The sequence below is a fragment of the Anthonomus grandis genome, chromosome 3 (genome assembly GCF_022605725.1).
Source record: "Anthonomus grandis grandis chromosome 3, icAntGran1.3, whole genome shotgun sequence".
Lineage (NCBI taxonomy): Eukaryota > Metazoa > Arthropoda > Insecta > Coleoptera > Curculionidae > Anthonomus > Anthonomus grandis.
The window spans coordinates 10,156,661-10,174,488 of record NC_065548.1 but is presented as its reverse complement, the minus strand read 5'-3'; the positions used below and the strand labels follow the sequence as shown (position 1 = coordinate 10,174,488).

Here is a 17,828-nt window from a genome sequence, read left to right as displayed (position 1 = left end):
TTATTATCAGTACGATATTGTTAATTTAATTTTCCTTCTTGGGTTTTAAACAACCTTCATGACTAAATAAAGAAGACTCAATTTTTTTACTTAATTTTCAACCCAATTTTACTCATAATTGGGATGCCTAATGAGTTTGAGAGTAGAAGCGTTATCAAGAGTTGAAATACTTCAATGAAATGTTCCAAAGATACTAAAATTGCTGTAATGTAATAGACATTTTTTTGTTTTGTTTCAGAGGGTGAAGGGACAAAAAGTCAATGGTCTCAGAGTAAGGTTGACTTCACCCTCTGAAATATTACTAAGAGATCTTTTTGAGGAAATTGGACTATTTTTTTGAATTTTTTGGGATTTCAGTTATCACTGGCACATGAATCTACCATATGCTTAATTAATTCGAAACATTTTATCTTTAAATGCTCCTTGGCAACATTGGAATTTATTCATTACGATACGATTCTCTGTTTGTCAAGTTCTGTCAGACTTCAATGATGAGCAACACAACAATGAAATAAAAATAATACAACGTTGCCAACATATCTAGAATTTCTAAACATTTCTAATATTTTTTTCTTATACAAGGAAAACATGTAGGTGGTGATTGCCATAATTTTGAGCTAAGCTAAACTATCCATATTTTATTTTGGTTATTTATTGCTAGCAGATGAACGATTAGTAACCCTTTTATATACAACATCATTGGAAACGGTTCTTAAATAAATGCCAGATATACAGACCCATACTGAACTGACAATTTAAATAAATTAATATAAGTTTTGTAGAGTATTTCTTGAATGATCTAAGGTTCAACAATCGGCATCTTTCCTGTATCCAACTTTTAAAACTCCGGATAAGATATCAATTAGGTGCAGTCTATGTAAAATTACCGATCCTCTTGCTGACCATTTTGTTACAGTTTTCTCAAATTCAAATATAATATCTCCTGGAAAACTTTATCACAAATTAATATTGACTATCCAGTAATAATGGTTGGGGAAGTATCATATAATTTTTGAATTGAAATTGGTCCAGACGGTAAATCGAATTATGTAGATATCCGTTATCTCAGGCTTTGTGTAGATTGTGTAAACAAATCTGCTGATTGGGGTGTTTCCAGCTATTTGGAAAGAAAGTTTCTATCTATCTATTTCCTATAGCTAAATTAAGAGGAGGAAATTATATTAAAAAGTACAGATGTGTATCTCTACAATCTCTAATTGCAAAAGTTTTTGATAGTCTATTATCTGGTAAAAAATTAAATTGTTAATGTAGACAATTAATAATAGATTGCTTTAGAGGAGGTCGATCTATAGTAACTAATTTACTTATTTTTAACACTAAACTGTCGAGTGTCTTTGATAAGGGGTATCAGATTGCTGCCATATATACCGACTTCTTTAAGGCATTTGACAGAGTAAATTGCTGTTATTTAATTTGTTTTAACCAAAGCCTTTGACACAATTATCTCTTAAATAGGTCAAGCCCTCTGACTTAAAGAAAATGTATTTAAAGAAGTAACAAAGGCTATTGATAAGGTTAAATAAGGAAAATTGGGTGTTTCTAAAGTGTTTCATTACAATCTTATAAGACTTTGACAAAAGATCATTAATATCAACGTTATCAACTTTTGTATCCACTGAAAGCGTTGGAGGTAGATATTAAATAGAATCTATAATGATTTAACCAAAGCTTCTGACAAGATTAACCCTAAGATTAACAAAGTACAACACTAAGATTAACCCTAAACAGACCAATAGAGTGGATAAAACAAAAAAAATAAATATTATCATTGAGCCTTTCTTGAATGGTTATATGGTATGATATTAATTTAATTATCCTTCTTGGGTTTTAAACAACCCTTATGACTAAATCAAGAACATTCAACTTTCTTTACTCAACTTTCAACCCAGTTTTACTCATAATTGGGATGCCTAAAGATGAGTTTGAGAGTACAAATGTTATCGGGAGTTTTAATACTCCAACGCAATGTTCCAAAGATATTTATTCCAAAGATATATTAATTGTTGACTCAGATCATTCCCTAATTGTTTATGGAATATTATATAGATAGTTGAGAACATTTATAAAATATTCATAGAATATCTTGTGATAATGTAATTATCCCTGATAACTGAATCTGCCATATTTTTCTTTAATTCCAAGACATTTTAAATTTGCTCCTTGGCAACATTGGAATGTATTCATTACGACACGATTCTGTACTTGTCAATTCTGTCAAGCTCCGATGACGAGCGGCAGAACAATTAAATAAAAATTATACAACGTTGCCAACATGTCTAGAGTTTCTAAAAATGTCCAATTATTTTTCTATTATACTGGGAAAACATGCAGGAGGTGATGCCATAATTTCGAACTAAACTAAAATTAAATATTCTGTTTTATGGATTTATTTCTAGCAGATGAACGATTAGAAACTCATTTATAAGTATACAACATCTTTGGAAACGGTTCTTAAATAAATGCCATATATACGGATTTAACCAAGACCCATACTAAACTGACAATTTAAATAAATTGATATGTGTTTTGTAAAGTAATTCTTGAATGATTCAAGGTTCAACAATCGACATCTTTCCTGTATATAACTTTTAAAACTCTACTGCCGACCACTTTGTTACAGTCTCCTCAAATTCAAATGCAATACCTCCTAAAAACCACAAACTAATATTGACTGTCCAGTAATAAGTATTGGGAGAGTGTTTGTAGAGTTGGGGTTCTTGCCTGATAAGTTGATGATTGGTCTGGACTAATGGTAGACTGAATTTGGTCTTGAAGTTGTATAGATATTCATTATCTCATTCTTTATGTAAATTGTTTAACACATCTTTTTTCACTGGGGTGTTTCCAGCTATTTGGAAAGAAAGTTTCCATAAACATCTATATATTTTTTATAGCTAAATTAGGAGAAGGAAATGATAAGTACAGGGGTGTATCTGTACAGTTTCTGATTGCAAAAATTTTTGATACCTTAGTCTATTATCTTATAACTACTGAAATTGGTAATGTAGGATAAGGATTAATAATCTCGATGAACAGCATGGCTTTAGAGGAAGTCGATCTATAGTAACTAATTTAATTACTTTCAATGCTAAACTGTTATGTGCCTTTGATAAGGGGTATCAGATTGATGCCATATATACCGACTTCTCTAAGGCATTTGACAGAGTAAATCACTTGCTGTTGCTTAATAAATTATTTAATTTACTTTGACAAAATTATCTCTCAAATAGTTCAAGCCCTCTGACTTAAAGAAAACTTAATTAAAGATGTAGCAAAGGCTATTGATGCGGTTAAATAAGGAAAACTGGATATTTATAAACAGACCAATAGAGTGAATAAAACAAAAGAATTAAATATTTTCATTGAATCTTTCTTGAATGGTTTAAAAGCTATTTTACTTAAAATGGCTTGCTTGCCTTGGAAACGGTTATTAACAAAACGATTTAATCAAGACATTTGTTAAGGTTCACTCATACTAAACTGACAATTCACATTAATTAAAATGCGTTTTCTAGAGTATTTCTTGATTGATCCAACGTTTGGCATCTTTCAACAGTTAGCATCTCTTCCGTATACAATTAGCGCTTTTAATAAGATTAACGCAAACCAGACTGATACATCTATAACGATTTAACAAAATCCTTTGACAAGATGATCTCTTAAATAAAAGTACGTAAAATAAAAAAATTAAGCATTCTTAGAGTGTTTCTTGAATAGTTCCAAAGATCTTTGACTTGAAAAAGATCATATTTAAAGATGCAACACAGACTTTTTTAACTTTGATAAGGTTAAATATGAAACTGATGAAGTAGAAAAGATAGTGGGTGTTTATAGAGTGTTTCATTACAACCTCATAAGACTTTGGCAAAAAACAATCATCTCAATGCTCAGCAATCTCTTTTGTACCCATTGGAAACTTTAGAAGTAGATAATAAAAGGAACTATATATAACAACTTAACCAAAGCTTTGGACTGTATTAACACAAACCAGACTAAATGAGGAAGATAAAATAAAACATTGAAATATACATTATGTCTTTCTTAAATGATTCCAAAGCCATTTTTACTTACGAAAGGTCCCTTGGAAATGGCTATTAAATAAATGCCAAAGATACAGATTTAACCAAGACTTTTGATAAGATTCACCCACGCAAAACTGACACGTTAAATAAATTAAATTGGGTTTTTATAGAATATTTCTAGAATGATCCAACGTTCATCAATCGGCATTTTCCCTATATACAACTTTTGAAACCCCGAAAAAGATATCAAATAGATATATATAAGGATTTAACAAAAGCCTTTGATAAGATTAACCCAAACCAATGCAGTAAATATAATATGAAAATTGTTCAAAGGCTTTAAAATAAGAAAATCTGGGTTAATAAGGTGCTTAATTAAAGCCCCATGAGACTTTGACAAGCTCCCGTTTGTACCCATGGGAAGCCTTACAAGTAGATATTAAATAAATAAAAATAGGTAAATAAAACAAAGGATTTAAGTATTCTCATTAAGTTTTCTTCAATGGCTCCAGAACCATTTTACTTACAAAAGCTCTTACATGCCGTGGAAACAGATATTAAATTAATGGCCATATATACAGACTTATCCAAGACTTTTAGCAAGGTTCACCTAAACAAAACTGAAAATTTACAGAAATTGAAATGGGTTTTATAATGAATTTCTTGAACAATCCAGCGTTCAACGATTGGCCTGTATATAACTTTTAAAACCCCGTAAAAGACAACAAAAATAGATGTCATATTTAAGGGTTTAACTAGAAATTTTGATAACAGTAACCCAAACCAGACTGATGCAGTAAATAAAATCTGAAACTGTTTAAAGCCTTTAAAGAGAATTACTTATTAATAGCACTTATAGAAGATCTTACATAGAAAACCAACAGTTACCAACGTCATTGTCTTGGAGGGAAATATTAAAAAGATGGTGTATATAAGGACTTAATTAAAGCCTCTGACCCACACCAGAATAAATAACGTGAGAAAATTAAGTGTTAATGGAGCATTTTATCAGTGATTTTAAGTGTAGGATAATAGATCAACCATCGGCAACCTCTTTGTGTCCTACTTTTGAAGGTTTTCGATGAAGATATCAAATAGATGCCATTTATTAGGATCTAACCAAAGCTTTTCACAAGATTAACCCACACTAACAGAGTAACTAAATAATTGATAGATAATTGGGCTCACTTCTATTTAGTTCTTCTTGAAATGTTATTATTATTAATGCTGTTGAAGCGTCTAAATTTAGTGCCTTTAAGAGTCAATGGTAGAGAATAAATATAACTCCTTTTATTGAACTTCATTCACTATCAGGGAACGAGAGAAAAGAAAAATGTCAGGACTTGTTTTTCCACAATATCTCTACAACTTTAATTATTACCTTCTTCTAATCACCTTCAATTAAAAGCCAATCAGTAAAAAACTCGAAAACAACTAACCTAATCCATGAATATCCAATAAAGACTGTTAAATGGATGCAGTAGAATTACTTAACAGACGCAGCTTCACCGAATGCAGTCTGCACCGGACAGATAATGACTCGATTTACATTGACCTCCATTACAACTCGAAATTGGATTATTTTAATAAACGGCTGTGGTCCGCTAAGCTTTACGTTTTGTTGTGAATTTAACCGGAAAAGTGAATTTATGCGATATGTTTGTTAGTAGTTAAAATGATGTAAAATCTAATAAAAATCTAAATGTCAGTATTTTTTTTTAAATAAAATTAGTTTTATTTAAGGTCTTTAACCTGGTAAACTTTCCTAGGACACTAAGCTTATTAATGGATAAATAATTTCTTATTTAGGAGAGAGACTCATACAATTCGCCTCCGAAAACCTAGTGACTGAAATACTGATCCATCCTGCAGTGAGCACCTTGTCCCAATGCATACGAAACTTGCTTAGTAGTTTCACTAGGCATAGGCACATCATCCATGCTGGGTACACCTTCCAGGGAAATGGTTCTTGGGCTTTACAGGTTAGTACTTAAGACACTTAAAAGATGATTCAGAAATCATGTTATGCAGTTTTTCTTTGGATTGTTTTTAGAAGTTTGGTTGAAACATAAATAAGAATTTTGCTTTTTATGATTTTTTTCGAAGGTTGAGTATTGGCAAGCCAGCAATGAGGTTTAACCAATTTTAAGTAAAGAAAATACGCAGACTGAGTTGGAGATATATGAAAAAATAGGAAAAATAAAACTTCTTGGCTTTTTTCTATTTTTTTTTTCTAAATCTCTCAAGGAGTTTTTTCGCGTACTTGAAGTAGCTAATATAAAACTTAGAACTTTTGATTTTATTGACGAAAACAATATTAAACAGCTTTGTATAATTTTTTGAAAAAAAAACTCTCCCAAAAATTCACATTTTCAACATCCTGTACATTTTTTAAAAAATCCTAAAGTAGATGTCCAGTCAAATTATTTCAGGAATACGTATACCAATTTTCCACATTTTATTTTGGCTGGTTTTTGAGTTATGGACCTTTTATGAAATTTTCAAAAAAAAGTCACTTCAAAAAAAAATTTCGAAAGTTTAAATATTTTTTAAAAAATGCTGAAATAAGGTACTCTGTCAAATTATTCCAGGACTACGTATACAAATTATCCAAATTTTAATTTGACTGGTTTTTAAGTTAATGAAGAATTTTATAAAATTTTTAAAAGAAAAAATTATCTTGCTCAAAAATTTATCAAAACATCTTATACATTTTTTTTCAAAAAATACTGAAATGGGCGTCCAGTCAAATTATTCCAGGACTACGTGTGCAAATTTTCAAAAATTTCTTTTTGACATTTTTTGAGTTAAGGGCATTTTGTGAATTAAAAAAAAAAGAGTTATTCTCTCCAACAATTTTTTTTTCTCAGGATTTCAATCGTTTTTGGAAAACACTGAAATAGGTGTCCAGTAAAAATATTCCAGGACTACGTATACAAATTTTCCGAATTTTAATTTGACTGGTTTTTGAGTTATAAAGCATTTTATAAAATTTTTGAAAGAAAAATCACCTGGCTCAAAAATTTACATTTTCAAAACATCTTCAGAAATACATGTGCAAATTTTCAAAAAGTTATATTGGCTAATTTTTTAATTATGAGTGTTATATGAAATTTGTTGAAAAACAAATCACCTTCTTTAAAAATTCACTTTTTCCTCAACATCTTGTACATTTTTCAAAAAACGCTGAAATAAGTATCCAGTCAAATTACCCCAGGAATGCGTGTGCAAATGTAAAAAACTTTATTTTATTTTATCAAGTTTTTAAGTTATGGGCTATTTGTGATATTTTCAAAAAAAAGTCACGTTTTCAAAAATAATTTTTTTCTTGAAATTTTGAAAATTTTTTGAAAAACGCTGAAATATGTGTGGTGTCAAATTATTCCAGAAATACGTGTGCAAATTTTGAAAATTTTATTTTGTCAGGTTTTTGAGTGAAAGCCATTTTGTAATTTTTTTTTTAAAATAAGTAACTTGTAGTATAACAAACCCAGATTCGTCCATAAAGAATGGATGAGATAAGTTTTTTTTTAATAAATAAGAAAAGATCGAACGAGAAAAAAAGTAAATAAATAAGAAACCAATATTCTCCCTACGTTGTGTTTTGTAACAGAATCACTCTCTCTTTTACTTACCTCGGATGCGCTTGACAAGACAAAATTAGGGAAATTTGAATTATTAGGATGGTATTAAAGAAAATGCAGTCTTGATAATACACCTACTTAGTTTATTTATGTAAAAAAAAATAATGCCGTACTCAGCCTGGAATTCACGAGGGGAAAGAGCACTGCAGAGAAACCCTCGATCCCAATTTCCTAAAAATCGAATCATGCTGAGTAATAAGTTCTTCCTTCGGTTACAAAAAAATAAAGATAATTTATTTACTGTTCCTTTCTAATTCCTCATACATACTATTCATTTAAAACTGAAGAGAGTTGGGTTAGTTATCCAGCCATCACTAGAAGGTACTGAGGTCCCATGCGGGCGGCTACCCAGCAATGAGTTGAGTCAATATTCTAGGTATTATCACAGATAGACGGACAAATTCGCGAAACATATATTTATTTATCTGTGGTATGATTTACGCCTGAATATTTACCCAGTCAGGGTCAAAATGTTAATTAGATTCAACAAGGCTCTAGCTTACTTTTGAAACACACAAACAATTAAAAAAAAAACTAATTTTGAAGATATACTCAAAATTCAGTAAATAAATTATCTCAGTCGATCACTTTAAATATTAATTTTCTCTTCAGCATGAAACAATTTTAGATAAATACATGCACAAGTTATTTCCTCCTATTTACGTAAAATATTAAATTTATAAACGTTAATAAAAATATATTTACACATTGCCAATAAAAAAACAAACTAATAAGTTTTAAATTTACTAACCTGTAGAAAATCTTCAGAAAACCACTTCAACACAAATTAAATACGATTCAATAAATTTTTTAAAAGTAGTACCCTCGATGGCTGGGTTTTAAAAAATTTCAAAAAGTTATATTGGCTACTTTTTGAATTATGAGCGATTTATGATAATTGTTGAAAAACAAATCACCTTCTTTAAAAACTTACTTTTTCCTCAACATCTTGTACATTTTTCAAAAAACGCTAAAATAAGTCTCTAGGCAAATTAGTCTAGGAATACATGTGCAAAGTTTCAAAATTTTATTTTGCCAAATTTTTAAGTTTTTGCCATATTAGCCAGTTTTAGCCAACACTTTTTTTTTCTGAAAATTTTGAACAGTTTTCAAAAAACACGGAAATATGCGTCCAGTTAAATTATTTGAGCAATACGTATGTAAAATTTTACTTTATCTGATTTTTGAGTTATAGGCATTTTATACAATTTTTTGAAAAAATTATCACTTCACTCAAAAATTCAGTTTCTCTTACTGAATGTGTATATATTCTGTAAAATGCTAAAATAGGTATCGAATCAAATTATTGAAAAAATACAAATTTTCAAAATTTTATCTTGACTAGTTTTTAAAATATGACCAATTTGTGAAAAAAAAATCCGTTTTTTCTTAACACCCTGTACAATTTACAAAAAACGCTAAAATAAGTATTTAGTTAAATTTCATGAAGAACGCACTTACAAATTTATACTTTGGTTAACTTTGGAAATCACTTCACATTCTTGCCTATTCATTTGATTAATGTTTAAACTTGGTAGTATTTGTAGAGTTTCTTCCTTAGAACTCTAATCAAGCTTCTCTTACACCTGCATATAGTAAGTCCTTTCTTTAAATCGACAAAATTGCCCTTTCTACCCTGAGGTCCTATATTTAAAAACGAGAACTCATGGGCAAAACTTATTGGGGTTTCGCTTTCTTACCGCCATCTATATGTCAAGGAGTAGAAGTTTCTCGGTCTTTTCTTGATAGTCCGAGCTTTAACATACTGCGTAATTTCCTATGATTTGCGCATTCGTTTCCATACTTATAATACATTTTATGATTTATGCCAGAATATGTATTCATTACCTGAACTCGAGTCAGGAATCAGTTGTATTTATTTATACCTATTTTAACTGAGGAATTATAGGTATTTGTGGTTAGAAAAATTAATTATTTATTTTATTGAAGTGAATTTGGCGTAAATTATCAATATTGTACTCAATCTTGGAATATTTTGTATTCAATTTACATGTTTCTATATCAGTGGATTACTCATCTAATATACATTTATGTATCTTGACTTTGCTCAGATTTACTAATTAATTGAATGTAGTTTTTGTATGTAGCTCATAATTACGCTTATGAAACAGTAATAAACAGTCTTTCTGTAAAACTCTTTTATAATTGTGTATAATTTCTTTTTTTTTATTAAGGACTATGAAGTATATATAAATTTAAAGACGAAATTTAAAAAAATGTTGTTGAAACTTTCACAAAGCTTTGCCGTGGTGTGCTCGTTCCTATACAATATATAACTCTGTGAGTTACTTACAAACTTTAAGGCACTTTCATTAAATTTACTTTTAAATTTAAGGCTTTTATGTGGCTTAACCTCTACTCCCTTTCAACCCTTAAAATACTTTTCCCCGACGAAAAACCCATTTACTGTAGAATTTTTTAATATGTACTGTACAAAGAAAGTATGGCTTGACTCAAAGTAATTTTAGCTAAACGAAATTTTCAGCTATAATAGCTTTCTCTAAAAATATAATTAATATTTGGCGTACAAGGTATAGAAACTTTAAAAAGTCCTTTTATTTAATAGGGCCTTAAATAAGTAAGTGACGAAAAAAAAATGTCCCCTATATTACTCAAAAATTATATTATGCTACGAAACACATATTTCCGAATAAAAATCTTTTCCGCTTTATTCAATATACTGTACAGCCGTTCCGAATCGATAACTCGTTCTCCATTTTCAGGACGGGACATTTTCCTATTCCGATTTCTCAGAAGCATTCCAGGAAATCGAGGTCCAGAGAGTAATCCATGCTTACGAGAATGGGATATCGATAGACCTCCATTGCTGTCCCGAGGGAGAGTGGACCAGGCTGCCTAAGGAGTATTTCACTAAATCTTGCAAGGTGGGTATATTGTCCTGTTACGAGTATATTTTGAATACGCTATGGATTTATTTCGTTAAAGATGCATGGAATTTAAATTGGTTCCATTGTGTGTGTGTGTGTAATTGAATTTAAAATAAGTGCTTATAAAGGAGTGCGAAAGGGTAAAAAAAGGGGTAATAGGGTGAGAGGAAGAGTATAGGATTGGTATCTGAGTTACGTTGATAACGAAGTAAAATTTCAAATTAAATAAAAGATTTAAAAACTACTTACTAGTTAAAGCAATTGAAGAATTTGCCCGACTTGGGCTAAAATGCCCTAAATAGCTCTCGAGATTTCTCCACCAGATATTTAACTAGTAGTTAAAGTAACTGGATTTTCAGATTTAAGAAATTCCTTTACTCGTTAAATAAAATGTTCCGGGAATAGAACCGAATTAGGGGCATTAGTAGAGAAAAAACTTTGAAATGCCAGCAAGATAAAATTACAAGAGGTTGTTCGAAATTTTAGAAATGTTCTAAACTTTCAAATCACTGATTTTCTGCTGGTATGAGAATAAAACAATTTTTTACTAGTTTAGGATAAACAATTTAAAATCATTGAAAAGTTATTTTATCGGATTCGAGCTTATATTAGGAAAAAATGTTGCTGCCTTCAATTAATAACTGCTAAGACGTATTTGAACTATGTATGTCATTTTCACGGAGACAAGGAAACTTGACGATTTCTTTACTAGTTTTGTGTTCCTTCATTGGAACCATTTAATTTTGGGCACTCTTAAAATAAATATCTTATCGTTTTAAATCCCTTAACAAAAAAAATAAATTTTTTAGTGGCTTTATTTTAAAATCACTGCTACGATAAATTCTTTACCTTTTTATATAAGAATTTCTAAAATCTCTAACGTGGTCAATCTCTAGGTTCAGTTAAATATTTTGTAAAATACAATAACCAAAAAAGAAATTATATTTTTTCCCTTATTATTTACTTATAAATTTTGCCCGAGATTATATTTTTCTATGTTTATGCTAAGTTTTAAGATCAATGATTTCCAAGCCGAGGAAGGCGAATTAAAATCACAACTGAGATGAATATTTTATTTCATTTAAGCCTAGAGCAAGATAACGAGACATTTTTGCTACGTACAATACGTACAAATAATGACCACTGAGATAATTTTTTATCAGGCAATGAATTCTTAAAATCAGTATTAAATTGAATATTTTATCGGTTTCCAAAAATTTGAAATAAAATCACTATTGAGTTAAATATTTTATTATTTTAAAATCATATTACAGAAAGATAATAAAAATAACTATTTTTTTACTGACCCTGCCTTAAAAACACTGCTGCAATAAATACCTTTTCGATATGTTGATGAGAAAACGAAATATGTTTTTTACCGGGTCTGTTTTAAAATCACTACCATGGTATATTTTATAATTTTTAAATCTCTTAAGAAAAAAAAAAAATTTTGAGTGGCTCTACTTTAAAATCCCTGCTACAATAAATCATTTATCTTTTTTATTGGATTTCCTAAAATCTCTAACGTGATCAATCTCTAGGTTCAGTTAAATATTTTATAAAAGACAATAACCAGAAGAGAAATATTTTTTATTGACTTCAAATAAACGAACATTTCAAAATAACAGCTGAGATTATACTTCTCGATATTTATGCGAAGTTTTAAAATCACTGATTTCCAAGCCGATTTTTTTAGGAAGGTGATTTAAAATCACAAAACTGAGATGAATATTTTATTTTATTTAAGCCGTGACTAAGATTTTTGCTATTAAAGACTTTTGCTACTTGCAACACTGACATAATTTTTTATCAATTTTAGGCAACAAATTCTTAAAATTCACTATTAAAAATAAAATAAAAAAAATAAAAATAAAATAAAATATTCATTTATCGGCTTAAAGGCTATTAAGAAACCCATATTTATTACTAATTTTTGCAAAAAAAAAATATATGTTTCAAAAAATTTGCAATAAAATCTTATCTTTTCATATGCCCCCAAAGAAAAAAATCTAAGGGTGTCAAATCTGGTGAGTGCGCTGGCCAGGTGACAGGGCCTCCGCGGCCAATCCAGCGCCTTTCAACATTTTCATTTATAAACTCGCGGACAATAAGTGAAAAATGAGCTGGCGCTCCATCGTGTTGTAGCCATAAGTTCTGTCGTATATTTAGGGGCAGATCATCTAATAGTTCTGGCAGTACATTTCTTAAAAAATTTAAATAAATATTTCCCGTTAAACGAGGAGGCAACATAATTGGACCAATTAAGCGTTCTCCAACAATGCCGGCCCACATATTGACCGAAAACTTATGTTGATAGCTCCTAAAATGAATACCATAAGGGTTTTCCTCACTCCACACATGATTATTCTTAGAATTAAAAATGCCTTCTTTTGTAAATAAAGCCTCGTCAGTAAAAAGAACACATTTGGAAATTGAGGTTCTTCTGTACACCGGTCAAGAAACCACTGGCAAAAATTCACGCGGGGCATAAAATCATTGGGTCCTAATGATTGCACCTTTTGCAGGTGGTAGGGCCGAAGAAGCTGTTCCTTAACAACGTTCCATACCCTAACATGATTTACATGCATCGCATCAGCTACTGCTCGAGTACTTACTGATGGGTTATCTTCAAATCGCTGAAGCACTTCTTCCTCAAAATCCGGGTTTCGGATGTTCCTTTGCGCGCCATTATCTTGCCGTTTTATTTAGCCAGTTGAGCTCCCTGAGCCGTTGATTGACCCTTTCAAAAAGTGTGTGAGCTGGGATTCGCCTTTCGGGAAACCGCTCTTCATATAGTCGAGAAACAGCTCTACCATTACATCGATCTTCCCCATAAATTAAAAGCGTATCGGCGTATTCAGCAAAAGTGTAAAATTTTTTTGACATTTTCTATCTAACATAACATGATCAACGGAACACCCTGTATATTATCATTTTAAGATGCATAAAAAAAGGACCCAATTTTTTTACTATTTGTAAGCCCCCAAAATAAGTTCTTTTATCGCAAGCCCACAAAAGCAGATAATTTTACTAAGGTTCTAAATCCTTAAATTCTCTTTTGAGCTAAATAGTTTATAGTTGTTAAGCTGGCAAGGAAATAAAAACCATTTTTCTTTATTCTAAATAGAATTTCGTTTAAAAATCACTGCTGAGATCTTACCTATTTTTTCTAAGCCAAATTTTTCGCTAGGAGGACTTAAAATCACTACAGAGATGAATATTTTATCGCATTCAAGCTAATATTTTATCGTTTTAAAATCGATTAAAAAACTCTATGTTTTACTTATTTTTGCAGAAAAAAATATATTTGTCATTAATATTCTTTATACTTTGATTTGAAATAAGATTATAAAGAAGATATTATAAGATTTCGGTAGTTAAATATTTTATTACATTTATGCCAGTTACCGAAAAAAAAAATTTCTTTTACTCACCCTCCTTTAAAATCACTACTGCGATAAATACTTTACCTCTTCCATAAGCCAATAAGAAATATAAATGTGTTTTTTATCGGTTTTCATTTAAAATCATTGCCTTAATATATTTTCTATCGTTCTCGAGATGGTTAAACAAATAAAAATAATTTTCTTACCAGTTTTGTATCCCTAAAATACCTGTCCTTTTAATCCTATCCCAGTTATTGAAAGCAAAGAAAAACATATTTTGTTAGCTCCAACTACATAACAAACAATTTAAAATCACTGCTGAAATAACTTCTTTATATTTTCAAAACCGAGCGAAGAGAACGACATATTTGTTTACTGTCTCTTTTTTTAAATCATAGACGAGATAAATATTTTATCGTTTCAACATCACTGCTAAGATAACTTCTTTATATTTTCAAATCCGATACAAGAGAACGACATATTTATTTACTGACTCTTTTTTCAAAATCCCTGTAAAGATAAATATTTTATCATTTTAAAGTGGATAAGGGAACAAAACAGTATTTATTTTCAAATTAAATCTTCCAAGTCACTATTGAATTAAATATTTTCATCGCTTTAAATTTAGTCAATAAAACTAACTTAACAATTGTTCTGGATTGACAAACCTTAAAAAACACTCCTGAAATTACTTCTTATAATATTTTCACATCCGTTTCAAAAGAATGACATATTTATTTACTCTCTCTTTTTTTTTTAAATCACTGACAAGATCAATATTTTATTGTTTCAAAGTGTATAAAAGAACAAAACAATTTTTACTGTCAAATCAAATCTGCCATAATCCTGTTGAATTAATTATTTTTATCGCTTTAAATCTAGTAAGGAAGTAAAGCTACTTTAAAAATTGTTCTAAACCTTAAAAATTACTGCTGAGATAACTTCTTTATATTTTCAAATCCGATTTTCCGATTTTCGACTCCGAAAGATAAATATTTTATCATTTCAAAGTGGATAAGGAAACAAAACAGTATTTATTTTAAAATCAAATCTTTTATGTCACTGTTAAATTAAATATTTTTATCGCTTTAAATCCAGCAAGGAAGTAAACCCAATTTAACAATTGTTCTGGGTCGACAAACCTTAAAAATCACTGCTGACATAACGTCTTTTAATTTTCAAAACCGTTAAGAAAATGAAATATTTGTTTACTGTCTCTTTTTTAAAATCACCGACAAGATAAATATTTTATTCTTTTAAAATCGATAAAGTAACAGAACAATAATAATATCGGTTTTTTATTCCCGATAACGGGTGATTTTTGTTTTGTTTGGTGAGCGTATATGTTTTTTGTAATGTTCTGTATCTGATGATGGCTGTTGACTTGGCTGCCACAGCCAAAGTGTCATAATGCATTTACCTAAGTGACCTATATCCATTTTTCTTGGAGATGGAGACTTCCCCTATAGATTCTCCTACAAAATATGGACTTCTATTCAACAAATATGATATAGTTTCAAATGCGACAAGGGAACAAAAAAAAATGCCACCTGTTCCGGATCGACGATCCTCTAAAAATCACTGCTGAGATAACTTCTTCATATTTTCAAAGCCAATCACTGAAGAGATAAATATTGTATGATTTCAGAATGTATAAGGAAGCATATCAATTTTAACTGTCAAATCAAATCTCCTAAGTCATTGCTGAGATAAACAGTTTATTTTTTCCAAAATAGTTTCGGAAAAGGTCACACATTTTTCTTTCTTTTATGCTCAGGGCTAAGGAGATTTTATAGTTCTGAGTCTATATGAAAATGTATAATGGTCATTAATATTATAACAAACCAAGTCTACTAAAAGAAAACTATGTTTACTGGCTTTGATTTTTATCTTTGAAATCCCTGAAAAAATCAATACTATCAATATTAATTTTTACTAATTCTGAATAGATGAACTCTCCAAATTTTTCAAATATAAATCATGCAGTGTTTTTTAAATATAAGCATGCTCACTTGCATTTATGTTAGAAAGTGAATATCTCTTAATAACCTTTAATTTCCTATTATCCCTCAGGTGCGCGTGAATCCAACAGACGTCCTAACAACAGGGTCACCATCCATCACAAGTTTTATTAAATATTTAGAGCCATTTTTGGTCCCTACAGTACTCGAAGATATCCTCGAAAGCTCAGACGTGGTGGGAAACATCAGGTTCTCTCGGCCTACGTTATACGTTTTCCCAGGTAAAAAAATAATAATAAAATTAGAACATGTGTAGAGTTAATTGGTATTTCAGGTGGCCAAGGTGATGCAGCACTATTCGGAATCAACGGGTTTAATATGCTGCTGGACGGAGGATATTCAAGAAAGGCTTGTTTTTGGGACTTCGTTAGACACTTAGATAGGTATACTTTCCGAAAAATCGCACAACCTAGTTCTAACTATTTAAAATATTTTTAGATTAGACGCAGTTCTTATGACTAGATTGAACAATAGTAACGTAAGCGGCATTAGCTCAGTACTTAAAAGGAAACAGCAGGGCGCAGTTTACCCTCAAGTAGGACACTTCTTCTGCAATATCCAGGTAACTCGAGACAATTCCCTTGCAGAACAATTCAAGAAAAAAGAAATTTTCAGGAACGTAAGTCTTTACTAAGCCCTGATGGGGACAAGGACAGAGATCCCTTGATCATAAGCCTGTTAGAAGAAGGACAAAGCATCATCCAAGACGTAAAACACCTAAACCTCGCATCTCAAACGTGCTTCAGGGACTCAGAACCCATTATACTCTATCACAAAGTGGGCCACGGTACCTTAAATATGTACGTCCTATCACCAGATAAAAACTCCCGTGAGGTCCGGGAGTTTATGCAGAAATGGAACCAAAGTGACCCAAAACTATTCCCGGCAAGTAAAACCGGCAAAGAATTCACTTTTCCACTGCAAAATTTGGTCTCTATATGCGCGTTATTAGTTTGGCAACCCGCAAATCCAAATGACACCATCACCAGGATTTTGTATCCAGGTAGTGCACCACAGAAAAAAATCCTGGAAGGGCTTGACAAAATTAAAGGGCTGGAATGTATGAAACAACCAGTGTGCACCGTGAAATCCATTATGCCAGTGAAAAAGAGCAAACAAGATATTCTGGATAAGATTGCCCCCAAAGAGATCAGCTCTAAAAACATTATTGGCGAGAAGAAAAGTGAAAATAAAGTTTTAGCAGAAGATGCTGGTCAGAAACATGAAATGAACGGGGATGTTGTAAGGGAGAAAGCCGTTAAGAAGTCCGATTCGGTTGAGAGTGATAAAGAGAAACGAGGTGGTAAGAAGGTTGAAGAGACGAAGAAGGTAGAAGAAAATGGGAAAATTGTTGAAAATGGTGATAAGGCAAAGCCCAAGCCAAGGATTGACCATAAGTCGAGAGCCAGAACTGAGAGTCAACAAAGGAAGAAGCCCGCAGTTGAAAAGAAAGGTATGTTGATCCTAGTTTTAGTTTGTTTAATTGGTTTAACTGCTTGCCTAAAAATGCTTTATTAAACTAGGCCCACCTACTCCTAAAAAGTCCGTCGAAGACAAATCCAATGGAGAAATCAAAGAGCGAGAGAAGAAGATGCCTCATAAACCTTCACCTCAAGGCACTCCCGCTAAAAGCACCAAAGACGCAAACAATAGGAAAGTGATCGAAAGCAAAAAAGCTCCTCAAAAGAAAGAACCAGTGCCAAAACCCGCTTCCGTAGAAAAACCCAAGGTTAAACCCGAAAGGCAACCCATTTCCCGAAGACCTAAGGCTGTTAAAGGACCTCCAAGTCCAATGAAGAAGGTGAGTACACTTATACATTAATGC

General features: G+C 31.0%; 1 protein-coding gene across 1 annotated transcript in view; it reads left to right on the top strand.

Annotated features, from left to right (window-relative positions):
* Positions 1-17,828, top strand: part of LOC126734246 (microtubule-associated protein futsch) — a 122,210-nt gene that overhangs the window by 81,805 nt on the left and 22,577 nt on the right. Inside the window, exons 3-9 of the mRNA XM_050437782.1 lie at positions 5,853-6,025; positions 10,432-10,593; positions 16,056-16,224; positions 16,278-16,386; positions 16,442-16,565; positions 16,619-17,456; positions 17,527-17,804. Coding sequence (XP_050293739.1) covers positions 5,853-6,025; positions 10,432-10,593; positions 16,056-16,224; positions 16,278-16,386; positions 16,442-16,565; positions 16,619-17,456; positions 17,527-17,804 — 1,853 coding nt within the window. The remainder of the gene's footprint in view (positions 1-5,852; positions 6,026-10,431; positions 10,594-16,055; positions 16,225-16,277; positions 16,387-16,441; positions 16,566-16,618; positions 17,457-17,526; positions 17,805-17,828) is intronic.